This window comes from Cervus canadensis, chromosome 23, assembly GCF_019320065.1.
Source record: "Cervus canadensis isolate Bull #8, Minnesota chromosome 23, ASM1932006v1, whole genome shotgun sequence".
NCBI classification, from domain to species: domain Eukaryota; kingdom Metazoa; phylum Chordata; class Mammalia; order Artiodactyla; family Cervidae; genus Cervus; species Cervus canadensis.
In genome coordinates, this window is record NC_057408.1 from 12,941,452 (window position 1) to 12,955,109 (window position 13,658).

Genomic DNA, 13,658 nt, shown 5'->3' on the forward strand with positions numbered 1-13,658 from the left:
TCCTCAATAATCCTGTCCGTAATTTCCACAAATGTCTAGTTAGCCAAGAGAAAATATAAGATGCATCTTAGAACTTCTCTGAAGCCCTGTATGCCATCATTAAGTTGTTCTAGCTCTGAGTCATTCATTTTGGGCTCTCCCACCAGCTTGGTTTTATTAGATTTTTAGTTAGAGAGCAACTTGTGAAATTATATGTGCCTCTTCTGGAGATTTAAATAAGGTGTCTAGGGAAGATTCCTCCAGATGAAGTCACTTGAAGCTTCTTCATCGGAAGGCGCACAGGAGGCAGAGGAAGGTATGACCTCCCCAGCCATAGAAATTGGACCCCCGGTCACATGGAGAAGGTGATGTCTTCAGGGTCTAGACTCCTGCCCGATGGAGTCACAACGCTACAGTTGCAGAGACCAGTATCTCATCCCCACGAGGGTCTCATTCCTGACTGGTCAAAGCCTGGAGAAACGAGTGTCTGCAAACCTAAATTCACGAGGTCGGAGCAAGAATCTGCGATGGGGAATGCCCACTGGTGCTAAGCAGCTTAGGAGACAGAACTCCTTCTGAAGGTCATTTTTCTGATAGGAGAAAAGGACATTCTTTTGCATATTTAGACTTCAGGGGGATGGAGACAGATGTAGGGAAAGGATTATAAAATTACACAAGCATATGACACACAGGTTTGCAGCGTTTGAACGGTTTGTGAGGCATTTGCATTTAAGTCTGTTTTGGACAAAACGCAACATTTAATAGACCATTTAAGTCGAGATCCCAGCCCTTTGTCTTTAATTACTAGATGTTACTGCATCCTGATCATCTGTACTGGCTTATTTTCAAAGATCTCAGGATTTTAGTTGCCTTAGGGGGAAAAAAAATTAGTGCACATAGTACAGACTGGCAGTGTGAACTTGGCCACGGCGAGTGTCTGTATCACGGAGACTAGAAACCTACAAATCAGGGCCTCCCCGCCCCGCAGGCAGGCTGTGAGAAACTGGCCAGCAAGTGACCGAGTGCAGTGGGCAACTGTCCCCATGAGACACACGACCAGGACGGACTCGGCGGGTGGCCCCGAGTCAGCCTGGGTCCTGGGGCAGCTGTTAGCTTGCTGCTACACCAGCGGTGCACTAGTCCATAGGAAAGCACAAAAGTCCACCTCTCACTTCTACTAAGATGCAAATGAATGGACTTATTCTCCTAGACATCTGACTCTCTGAAAATCTGCTCAGCTAATCCAACTGCTAGTCCAGTTGAAAAGGAAAAAAAAAAAAAAAAAGCAGAACCAAAATACACCATGAAAATGCCAGAGGCTGAAAAATCCCATGGAGATGGGCTGGATGCATGGCTGGTGCTTCAGAGAAGCTTAAACCCCAACCCACCCCCCCACCCTCCATGGTCCCAACAACTGCACAGCTACAGTCTGATCTTACTAACTCAGGCTGGACACCTGTAGCCTAACCCACTCATCGTAGGCCCCGCGATTAGGTTGAAACAGTTTATGAGTTATCCTCATTTTCCCAGGCATTCCTGAGCCCTCTTCTCCTTGGTCGGAAGAGCTGATGGGAACTGCTTCTGCCTTCGTCTCTAGAGGCTCTGTCTCGGGGTTTAGGGTGCACCCACTTCCGCTGACGTTCAGCTCAGATTCGCTTACCTTTAACATCTGGGTGACTTGAGAGCTGTTTGAGAACTAGAAGACAGAAGAGAAAGCCTTCAGTACCAACGAGCTGCCCTGAGCTGGCAGGAGCTAGCGGTTTTCACTGGAAATGGCAAAGCTGAGGTTTACCTTCGGCAGTGAGGTTAAACTCAGCGGTCACTTTCCCATAACTGTTCCTGATGCAGCAGTAATAGAGGCCCTGGTCCTTCTGACCAGCTTGAAGGATGGCCAGGCTCACCATGGAGTTGTCTCCTGCTCTGCAGTGGGGGAACATGGACGTAGGAAAGCATCATCGCTCTGAAGTTGCACTTATAGGCAAAGCAGCTTTATTACAACCATAGCCCAGTTGGATTATTCTGGAGTGATGTTATAGAAACGAAACTAGAGTTCAAGTCTTCCATAGCTGCATCTGGAGCAGTTTACAAAGATGTGTTCCAAGCAGACATTTAATTATACAGAAAACTGATTTGCCTCACTTTTTATGGAAAAGGAAAGGGCAACCCACTCCAGGATTCTTGCCTGGAGAATTCCATGGACAGAGGAGCCTGGGAGGCTACGGCCCATGGGGTTGCAAAGAGTTGGACACAGCTGAGTGACTGATACTTTCAGCTGACTTGTGACAAGACTAGAGGGTTAAGAACACTTGGGGAGCTGAACTGGGATCTCTCTTGGCAGAGGCTCGTGAGGGTTAAGTTAGACTGGTTTCCATCGAACCAGGGGATCTGTTCCTAGAAGGATGTTTTTGTCACTTCCTTCGTGTGACAAACCCTGATTCACCAGTTCACTTGAGCGAGCGTTTACTGCTAGAGAGGGGTTTTAGGGCGGGTCACTCTACCCGGGGGGATTCTCGGCAACGATGCGCTTACTCACCTCCCCCCTCCTCATCTCCTCTAATAAACCTGGGGCCCCAGATAGAAACTGGTATTCCCATCTTAGGGATGGCGGCTCTCCACCCTTGGGAGATGCCACTTTTCCATAACCTCAGATTATTTTTTTCCTTTTGATTTACCTTCTTAGCTTCGTCTGAGCTTTTTGCCAGGTTAATGGGAATCTATGAGGACAGCAAATTGCACGGCAGACAGGAGAGCTCTTTAATCTTGGGACCACAGAACTTCAGACTAGCAGATGATTGACAGGTTCCCCTGCTTTTCCAGGACAAAAGGGGTGCGTGCGGCTGCGGCAGGGCGCGAACCCTCTGCCCTCTCCCCTGTCCAGGTATCTCTCCTCTGTCTCTCTTCTTGGACACTGTGGGTGTGGAGTTTCTGCCTCAACCTTGTTTTATTTCCTATGACATACTATTTTCCTTTAGAACCACGTTGTGAAATAAACAATTGTGAAAAGTAGCCAGGGCAGATAACGCACCTTCTCTGCACTTGGGCTATTGATCTTGAATCTTTTGTCCACGAGATGGTAGAATCTTCATGAATCTCTGCAAACTGGCAGCTCAATTTTACATTTCCAGAGTGGTCAGGGGACATCTCAGCTTGGATCTTTTTCAGTAATACCGGAGCTGGAAAGGAGAAGGCTTGTAGGTCGGTGTTCTTATCAGAAGTGCAGAAGAGCTTTTAGACTTTCCTGTTTTCTCACATTTAATTCTCTCAACAAAGCCAGGAGACCGAGATCATTATTATTACCCTCCATCAATTGATGAGGAAACCGTAGTGTCTGAAGGGAGATGTCACTTTCCTAAGCAGACAGGAAATGAACAAGTCAGTCTAACTCCCTTTCCAGCCCTCCCACCTTGGCGTGCTCAGAGCAGACACAAAGAATTTGCTTTGAAAATGTTAAGGATACTTTTGAAAAGGTCTTGATGTAGTTAAGCCTACCTGCCAGGCAATGTGGATTGGCTGCCTATTAAACACTGCCCTCTGAAATACATCTACTTTAATGTGAAACAAAGTGACTCTTCCGTGATCATTAGGATTTTTTTTCTAATTTTGACGTGTGCCACCTTTTAAACAGCGTTGCTTCTAGTTTGGGAGAAATCGCGTACGCCCTGGAAATAATGACTATGGAAGAAATGAAGACTCCATTTTGAAAATTTCTTCTCTGCTCTTAGAAATCAAAGAGGATGAAGCAATTGTAGAGTCTATTTACCACTAAACAAATGCTAAAAGACCCTTGGCTTTATCTGAAGATGCCTCAACCTCTTAAGAGAATGAACTATATTTGTCAGGGTTTCTGATTTTGTAAATTTATTAAAGACAGCCAGTATAATTTGGATATAAACTCTTAAAAGTCCCACTTTTCGCTACCTAAAGTTCCTTGAGCTCTGCAATGCACAAAGTGAAACAGAACTTGAGATTTAAAAAAGAAAAAAAGAGGATGGGAAGGACGGCTGTCGACAGAACCCAGCCAAACAAAGATGCTGCGAGAGGACAGCCAGGTCAAAGGCAGAACTGGGGGTTGGGGAGCAGAATGAAACGCGGACCAGCCAAGCAGCACAGCTAAGCCCCAGGCGCAAAAGGCATCTCAACAGTGAGTGATGTGCAGGGGTCTTCCCTGGGGGTCCAGTGGTTAGGAATCAAGCCTGCCAATGCAGGAGACACGGGTTCGATCCCCGGTCCGGGAGGACCCCACGTGCCGAGGGGCAATGGGCCCTCGAGCCGCAGTTAGCTCACCACATATCACAACACAAGGTCCCTGCAGGACACAAGCAGCTTCCACATGGTGCAACTAAGACCCAGCATAGCCGGACGAGTATTTTTCTTAAAAAACAACCAAGTTATTTGTTGAAGAATATTCGTCCACCTTGCTCCTTGCTCAGTTGTCTTTGCTGAAGATATCCTAATGGATTTTCCGGGACGTCCGCTATCAATTTCATTAGCAGAACTGTCTACCTGAATCAAACAGGAGCAAAACAGACACAACTACCTGGGGTTAGGTGACATTCAGGGTTCTTTGAACATCACCTTTTAAAAATCATGGATGATCATGTATGTCTGAAGGTAGATTATCTAATTCATTCCAGACATTCCAGTTATTCTATTTTTGCTGAAACTGTTTTTAGCAGTAAACTTATAATCCTTAATGTTTTTAGGAATTATAACAGGAGTAGGAATGTTAATGGGCTTTCCTGAGGGCTCAGCAGTAAAGAATCCGCCTGCCAATGCAGGAGACACAAGTTTAATCCCTGGGTGGGGAAGATCCCCTGGAGAAGGAAATGGCAACCCACTCCGGTATTCTTGCCTGGGAAATCCCAAGGACAGAGGAGCCTGGTGGGTTACAGACCACGGGACAGCAGAATCAGACACACGACTCAGCGACAACAGTGTGTATTAATATCCATCCCTCTCAGGAAATTGTGATCTTGAAAAAAACCAATCAGCGAGGAGAGCTTGGCACCCCAGGTAAGTATAATTACTCAGGGTAGCCACTGGGCGGCAGCACAGACCAGAGGACAGCGGCTAACACCCCCAGTGGTCAGAACAGCAGGGCGGGTAGTGAGGTTACTGGACACGTGGGGTTGGTCTGTTACATGCCAAGTTCCACAGCTTTGGTTATGTTATATAATCCACAGCCAAAAGTCATCAACACGGAGGCTGTCTGACGATTTCACAGCAGTGGAATCTCAGGCAACAGGGCAATGTGTTAAATGTTGCCTCCCCTCTCTTCGCAACAGACTTAGCTTGGCTATGTAACGTATTTAAAAGCTTATTTTTCTTCCCAGGAAGTAATATGGGATGCTCAGGAATTCTTCCATTAGAGAGTATCTCTGGGCACTAACGATATTACGGGAGAAAGATGAGATATACTGAAAGATGGGATCCGAGTCCTATGGATGACAAAACCCATCTCCCTTCATCTGGCCCGAGCTGGCCACCAAGCAGGTGCCCTGACCCCCGCTATCAAGATCTGTCCAGGGTCTTGACCACACCCATCGCCCCACCTGGGACACATTTCCTCCAGGACCCTTCATGGATGATTTCCTGACACCTAAGTGTTCCTAAGTCTGCCAGCCCTGTCCACAGCTGGCTGCGGGTTCTGAAGACAGAAACCGGGGTGGGGGATTCAGGGCAAGGCATAACGTGGCCGGCAGAGCTGAATGAGGGTCTCGGAGAAAGGCTTGGTCAGGCGGCCACGGGGCTTTGGGAGAGGGACCCCCCCCTTTGGGTGGGGGACAAAACAGATGAAAGAGCTGAAGCTGGGTTTATCTTCTGTGTATATTCTGGCCAAGTGTTGAGGGCAAAGGATTGAGAAGTCCCCTGGTGACTATAAAGCTCTGGCTGCTTTGGAGTATCAAAGTTTACTCTGTCCTCTTTCCAAGTCATCCCTCACACCCAACACCACCTCCCGCTCACAGGCCTAACTCCTCCCCGCCCCCAAGCTGTGCTTCCCGGGGCTGCAGCCCTTCGCGCCCAGGGAGGCCAAGCAGCTCGAGATCAAACCCTCCAACAGCACCTGGTTGGTCCTCCCGCATGGAGACGGACAATTCCAAACATGATTACCACCCCCACCGCCTCTGGGCTGAAACCACTTGATTTTTTAAAGCACATTTCCACTCTCTTTAAATGTTTTGAAGCATATCACTAGAGTACGGCTGGATACCTACAGGTTGGATACCTCTTCGGGAAGTCGCTTCGGGTGCAGTTCTTTTCTGCAGCCGAGGCTGCGGCCCCTCTGACGCGGATGGGGAGTGAGGTCTCTGCTAAGAGGAGCCTTGCCCTGGCGTTAGAGGGCCGCAGCGTTACCTCGCCGCCATCTCTTATGACTTTTACCAGGTTTCGTGGGAAAGAGCTTGGAAAGAGGTGGCTGGGATCTTGGGTTATGGGATGGAGTTTGGCGTTGATGCAATCCCCCCAAGCAAAGCAGAACTGACTGCAGTTACCAGGACTCTGAGCCCCTGAGGGTCTGAAACCTGGAACAGAGACCCCGGGGACTTCAGACTCAAAGGGCAGGGTGAGATGCAAAGAAGTTTTATACTTCAATTTGAAAGAAAACCCACGCCACTTTTAATGGAAAAAATGGTCACAAGGAGACTCCCAGATTGTACCTGAATGTTTTTCTGTAAATCCTGTTCAGTCTAATTGTACCAATTAGCTGCGTTGGTTGATGCTTTTAATTTTTAATCTTTTATTTGAAGTGACATCATTACGGGCAGAAAGTATACAGCCACTCACTATGCACTAAAGATTTCTTCTCAGAGGGCCGTGACAGATTCCACCCAAGCTGCCTGTCCCGGGGACAGAGCCTCCCTGCACCCACACCCCAGCCGTCTTCTCCACCTTTGACCTGCCCTGCCTTTTGCAGTGAGCACAGTGAAGAGCCGCAAGTGTGAGACAGAAAATATACTCTCCACTCTACACCAAAACCTCTTCATCTCTTAGAACTGGCATCTTCAAATCTCCTTCCCAAACAGCACTTTCCCCTCCCTCTCGCCAAAACTCCAGTGTTTGGCTTCCCTGGTGGCTCAGTGGTAAAGATTATCCGCCTGCCAATGCAGGAGACACAGGTTCAGTCCCTGGTCCAGGAAGATGCCAGGAGCAGCTAAGCCTGTGGGCCACGGCTGCTGACGCCCGCGCTCCGCACCGAGACACGCCGCCGCACGGAGAAGCCTGCGGAGCACAACTAGAGAAGAGGATTCGCAGCAGAGACCCAGCACAGCCAAAGATTTAAATTTAAAATGCCTGTTGTTGCCTCTAAGTGGGTTCAGATGTAACTGTTCTGTTAGAAGTCAGACACCTGGACTGGGACAACCAAAGTGTCCCTCTCCTCCTCTAAACCTAACTCCAACCTTCTCCCTTTCAACGGCTCCCGATGCTGAAGTGCCACACAAAGGTTGAACACATCTCTCATTGTGTCTGCAACACCGTTTTCCCTGGGAGTGATGCAACCTAGCAAATACCTCCCCCTCCCATCTCAGCAATCTTCAGCTCCCATTCAGACCTCCTAGATACACTGTGCTCTGAACAAACTTGGTTTCCCAAACTTTGGAGTCTGGTTTTCCCCCTAGAAAGCATTTTTAAACTTTCCCACACCACCATTCACCTCTTTAAGGGCCTCTAGGATTAAAAGCATCAACAAGCTCCTTGGTGGCTCAGGGGTAAAGAATCCTCCTGCCAACGCAGGACACATAAGAGATTTGGGTTTGATCCCTGGGTCGGGAAGATCTCCTGGAGGAGGAAATGGCAACCCACTCCGTTATTCGTGCCTGGAGATTCCTATGGACAGAGGAGCCTGGTGGGCTACAGTCCATGGGGTTGCAAAGGAGATGGACATGACTTAGTGACTAAACCACCACCAAAACCATGACCTACCCAAGGGGACACGCCCATGTGGGTAAGAGTGGGATTGAAAGTTCAATCCTTTTATATGATGTGAGAAACCCTCTGAGTACAAATCATTGGTGAATAACAAAGGAACAAGGCACTACAAAATTCACTGCCTCAAAGACCTCCAGAGGCTAAGTTAGAGATGGCATGAGCTTAATGCCAGTTACTAAAGTCCCTGAATTTCACGGCACTCCAACAGAACACGACCACCTCGGGGTCCCTGATGGCTGAGACTGTGGTCCTTTCCTGGCCTCAGCACTGGGCCCTGACACAACCACACACTTAACAGGTCCCAAAAGAACTTCCCTTTTTTACAGCAAAACTTGCTCCTCCTCCAGTCTTCCTGTTTTAGTAAACAGCAATCCTGTAACTTAACAGTAGCTCAGGCTAACATCATGGAGTCGTCCTTGCCTTCTCTTTCTCTCACACCCTCCATCCACAGTCTGTTAGCAGATCCCGTGGTTCCTACCTACAAAATATCTACAGAATGTCATCACTAGTCACGGCCATCCATTGCTACCATCTCGGTCCAAGCCACCATCATCTCTCACCTGGATTACTGCAGTCTAATATGCTTGTTTCTTTAATGTTTTTTGAAGGTTATTTTTATTAGTTGGAGGCTAATTACAATATTGTAGTGGTTTTTGCCATACATTGACATGAATTAGCCATGGATTTACATGTGTTCCCCATTCTGAACCCCCCTCCCACCTCCCTCCCCCATCCCATCCTTCTGAGTCTTCCCAGTGCACCAGCCCCGAGCACTTGTCTCATGCATCCAACCAGGACTGGCGATCTGTTTCACACTTGATAATATACATGTTTCGAAGTTGTTCTCTCAGATCATCCCAGCCTCGCCTTCTCCCATAGAGTCCAAAATCTGTTCTATACATCTGTGTCTCTGTCTTGCATATAGGGTTATCGTTACCATCTTTCTAAGTTCCATATATATGTGTTAGTATACTGTATTGGTGTTTTTCTTTCTGGCTTACTTTTTGAAGGATAATTAAACAGGAAGCATCTTAAGCGCACGCTCCCTCAGTTAAGCCTACCTACAGGCAGCCTGTATCAGTGGTACTCCCAGTAGATCCCCTAGGAGCTCAGTAGAAATGCACTTTCTCCCTGAATCAGAAACTCTAGGTCGGACCCAGCCAGTCTTAACGGGTTTCCCAGGTCGCTCAGCTGCTAAAGAATCCACCTGCAATGCAGGAGACCCCAGTTCCATTCCTGCATCGGGAAGATCCGCTGGAGAAGGGATAGGCTACCCACTCCAGTATTCATGGGCTTCCCTGGTGGCTCAGCTGGTAAAGAATGCCTGCAATGTGGGAGACCTGGGTTCGATCCCTGGGTTGGGAAGATCCCCTGGAGGAGGGCTTGGCAACCCACTCAAGTACTCTTGCCTCGAGAATCCCATGGACAGAGAGGCCTGAAGGGCTATAGTCCATGGAGTCCCAAAGAGTTGAACACAACTGAGCAATCTGTCTAAACGAGCTCTCTAGGGGAACCCACGGTCACTCGCATTTGAGAGCCACCGGCCTACAAGTCAGACCACTTGGTCACGGCCTCCAGTGCCTGCCCAGCGGACATGCACCCTAACTACACGGGCGCAGGAGGACACGCGAACTTGCCATCAAGGTCAACAAGCCCAGACTCTGGCAGGAAGCAGCACAGCCCTACCTCTCCCTTCGCCTTGGCAAGGCGGCCTCTGCGGCTCTCCCTTCTCATCTGCGCACGAGCCCGCCGCTCCAGGCTTAGGACTCTTAAAGACTGAGTTCTTTCTCACATTCTCCTTCTCTTCCAATCTCAGCCTCAGGGCGGCCACCCTGGACAGAATTTTCTTCTTTACCCCCTCGGCTAAGTGTCCACTTCCTGGGGTTTGCTTCTCCTTGACCTCCTGTGACTTCATCACTGCTGGCGGGGGTGGACTGCTAGCTTGGGCCGCCACGGGGCCAAGCTTCTCCTCCCCCAACTTCTTCCCGTGGCCCAGGGTGGAGCCCTGTAGGTAGGGGTCCAGCAGCATCTTAGGAACTTTCGCTGACACATGTTCTCCAGAAACAGATGCCAGGGGCCCCGCCGGAGAACCAGATGTGCCTGTGGGTTTGGTTTCCCCGACGGGGGGCTCCTCTATCTTATGTTCCTCAATTCTGTGGCTTCTTGAAAAGTCTGTGATGCCTCTTCTTTCAGGAGATGAAGTAAAAGGCCCCTGGGTGAGACCACTGGAAGAGGGCACTTGCTTCCACTCACTTTTCACAGCTCGCCTTTCCTCTGAGTCAGAAAAGGCACGCTGGTGGTTTCTGGGCTCCACAAAGTCCTCCTCACGGAGGTCATGATTCTGAACTGTGAGGCTATGAGTATTGGCTCCAACAGATGGGGGGGTCATCCTGGCAAGACCGCTAGAGAGCGCTAAAGCGGGGGAAACTAATGCTGCCCTGTTGCTTTTACTGCGTCCAGGCCCTCCTGAGCACCTCTCACCGCCTTCCTGTATGTGGCTTCTGATGCATCCGCCTGGAATCGCCTCCCCACCCCGCACAGGGCCCGGGACTGGCAAGATGGCAGAACGCAAGTCCCGCTTCGCCCCGTCATGGTGACTTTGTCCTGCCTCCCGTCCCACACGGTCCATTTGGTTTTGGTTGATGCTGTTTTTACTTGGAGGGGTTTCCCCACTTTGCTGGGGACATGGAACTTGCAAGATGGCAGGTTGGACTTCCAGTCTCTGGTCCAAGTGACCATCATTCGATTTATTCTCCACTCCGATGGCCCCCAGTGTGGACTCAGAAGGCTCTGGTGGGTCCACCCTGGCCCACCCCACACTCAGCTCATCGATGGGGTCCACAGAGGACTCCAAGATGTTAGGGCAGGACAGGAGCTGTTTAAAGAAGGCGGGGCGATCCCTCTCGAGTCGGTTTTCATCTGGGTTTTGGCTCACATGGTTAGCATTTTCCTTCCTTTCAGTACTGAAAGCCTCCGGGAGCAAGCCTGTGACACAGACTTTCTTTTCCTCTACAGGGTCCACGGATGACTCCAGGAATCTGCGTTGGCTCAAATACTGGGAGGAAAGACAACTCCAACTTGCACGAACAGCTCGGTCTTCCCTTTTATGGATTTTTCGGATATTAGCAATTGCTGAGCCATCCTCTGCCTGAGGACTGCAGGCTGATGCTGTCTTAGAGGGGCCCGGTTTAGGCACAGCAGCACCCGCCTTTAGAACATCAGGAATCCCCCGGATCCTGTCAGGAATGAGACCAGCGTCCATCCCCTTGAGCCCAGAATCTGTCGGTTGTCCCAGTGGCCAGGTTTCTGAAACAGAAGCCTCTAGAGTTATGATCTTCAGCTTTTTACCCCCTTCCCAATATCCTGGACTGCTCTCTTTAGACTCGTCCAGAAGGACGTTAGCGAGAGGGGGACCGTGGCTCAGAGGCCGACTGTCATCTTTCGCTGTAGATTCAGCCATCACAGGCACATGAGTCCCCAAGCCCGAGTTCTGCCTTCCTCTCTCCGTGGAGGCTGATGAGCAGTCCAAGGGCACCAGGTTTGTTTCCACTTGTCCGACAGACGTCGTGGGCAAAATTTCTTGGAAATTATCGTCAGAAGAACCCTGCTGGACACTCTGTGTTGTTTCACTTCCTTTTTCTTGGAAATTCTCTCCAAGGGTCCTAGTGTCTGCTCTGGGCCCGGTCTGGCTCTTCTTTCTAGACAGGTTATCAATCTGAAGAGGGGAACTGCTACAGAAACCCTCTCCCTCTGGGAGCTGAGGAACTTGGACATGGATTCCAGGTCCACTGGGAGCCATGTGACCCAGCTCTCTTGAAGAGTTGATTGTGGAACCATTAACAACATGAGCCAACGGTACATTGGAAGGAAGTTGAGAAGTGTTTCCACCTGGTGCCCGAGGTGAACTCTCCTCAGGGCCGCCCGTGTGGCTGTCCCCAGCAACTGAAACTGTGAGGTATCTGGGTGGGTGGCCTTTCGGGGCAACGGAAAGAGCGCATGTGTCCTTCTCCCCAGTCACCTCAGAACACTCAACATTAGCAATTAGTGTTGTGGGCTTCTCCTGAGGAAACTTCGCTGCTGAACTATGACCTGCTGGTATGTCTGCCGAGTCCGGGGCACCGGGGCTGGAGTTCTCGTCACCGCCTTCTTTAGCGCAAACGGAAGAGTTGCTGTCTGGAGATAGAGGCCGTCTTTCCTCAAGGCCCCCTGAGTGGCTGGGTCTCAGCCTCTCCTGGCCAGCCTTTACTATGGAGGCCGATGTGGAGGTGGAACCCTCTATGACGGCCAGATTCTCCCCGGCGGCACATTTACTGGCTTTTTGTGAGATGTTCCAGGTGAAAGTGCTGATGAAAAGAGGGGAGTCGGGAGAGGTTCTCTCATCACTGTTCCCGCACGCAGTCTGGGGAGACTCAGGACCTTGTGTCTGAGGAAGAACGTCCAGAGTCTTGTCATCGGGAGGACATAAATCAGGTGGCTTGCTTTGACCTGCCAGCTCTAGGTCCAGGGAGCAGATTTCTTGAGGCAAATATTTACCGACTGGGGCTCCAACCAGAGAGCCCACAGTATCACATGCTTCTTGGTCACCTGCTTCAAGACGATCCATTCCACACGCGGCTACTCCATCCCCTGGCCCAGCGCACATGGTTTCCAGGGCAGGGACAGTATGTGCAAATTCAGGGGACACCAGGGCAGCCCGGGGCTGGGGGGGAGGCCCTGACAGCTCACAGGGGGACATGGCTTCACTGTTTGCTTCTGGGATGCTCAGCGCACATCCCAGGTCTCCCCAAGGACGTCCGAGCGTGTTGTCATCTTGGTTTTCTTCATTCTGTGCCCCTTGGGTACAGTCTACCTCCAGGTGTTCGGCCAATGATGCACTTTCTTTGTCGATCCCTCCTAAGTTGGGGAGGGACTCTGTTGTGGTCCCAGGAAAAGCAGACTCCTCCCCAGTAGGCTCCGAGAAAGCTGGCATGTGGCTGAGACAGATTCGCTCCCTGAATGTTTCCTGAATTTGCACCTAGAAGATGAAAAGTGATATTAATAGAATTGTTTCTGGGAGATCCACAATAGGGCTTAATTGCAATCCCAAGAGAGTTAATCCTCGATGACTCTAGTAACAATGAGTAGAAGGAATGATTGAGATCTAAACAGTAATTTCCCGAACTCTCTAGTCGTGAGACATCTTGAAGAAATGCAACTCTATATTGCAAGAGATCCTCAAATTCCCCATTATCAGTAAAAGGCCACCTGACAATCATTTGATTTTTTTTTCCCTTCTAACATGGAATTTACGTTAAATTATTTGCTAAACCTTTGATTAGGTCACAAGAGTTCATGTGAATCTTTTCAGAAGGAAATTTCATATGATCATAAGACATGCAGTGTCTATAAAGTAGCAAAGAGCAATTTTTAGATTTTTAATCGAAGGATAATTGCTTTACAGTCTTGTGTTGGTTTCTACCAAACATCAGCGTGAATCAGCTGTAGGTCTACGCATGCCCCCTGCCACAAAAGAGCAATCTTTGTCCCCTGAGGCCAGCTTGCTGGTTGATTACTGAGGAGGTGTGTCCTTGAACCCACCTCTAGTGAGGCAGTGGCGTTATGTTTGGTCTTTGGCACTGCCCATCATTCCTGCCCCAGGTAGGTTAAAAAGTCTTGAAATGCTGCTTGCTGCCCACTGGTGATTCATCTTTTCTTGCCTTAAGGCTACCTTAAGTTAAATTTTCATTTAAAACTCAGATTTTATTGGTGTTAGA

At 49.5% G+C, this 13,658-nt stretch overlaps 1 protein-coding gene across 4 annotated transcripts in view; it reads right to left on the bottom strand.

The window, feature by feature from the left end:
- Positions 1-13,658, bottom strand: part of ALPK2 (alpha kinase 2) — a 139,108-nt gene that overhangs the window by 28,659 nt on the left and 96,791 nt on the right. For 3 of the 4 annotated variants that reach the window (XM_043444041.1, XM_043444043.1, XM_043444042.1), the window contains 4 exons: positions 9,592-12,919; positions 3,005-3,152; positions 1,772-1,899; positions 1,640-1,675 (listed from right to left, as the gene is read on the bottom strand). In XM_043444041.1, coding sequence (XP_043299976.1) covers positions 1,640-1,675; positions 1,772-1,899; positions 3,005-3,152; positions 9,592-12,919 — 3,640 coding nt within the window. The remainder of the gene's footprint in view (positions 1-1,639; positions 1,676-1,771; positions 1,900-3,004; positions 3,153-9,591; positions 12,920-13,658) is intronic. The other variant, XR_006264903.1, reaches the window with a different exon arrangement.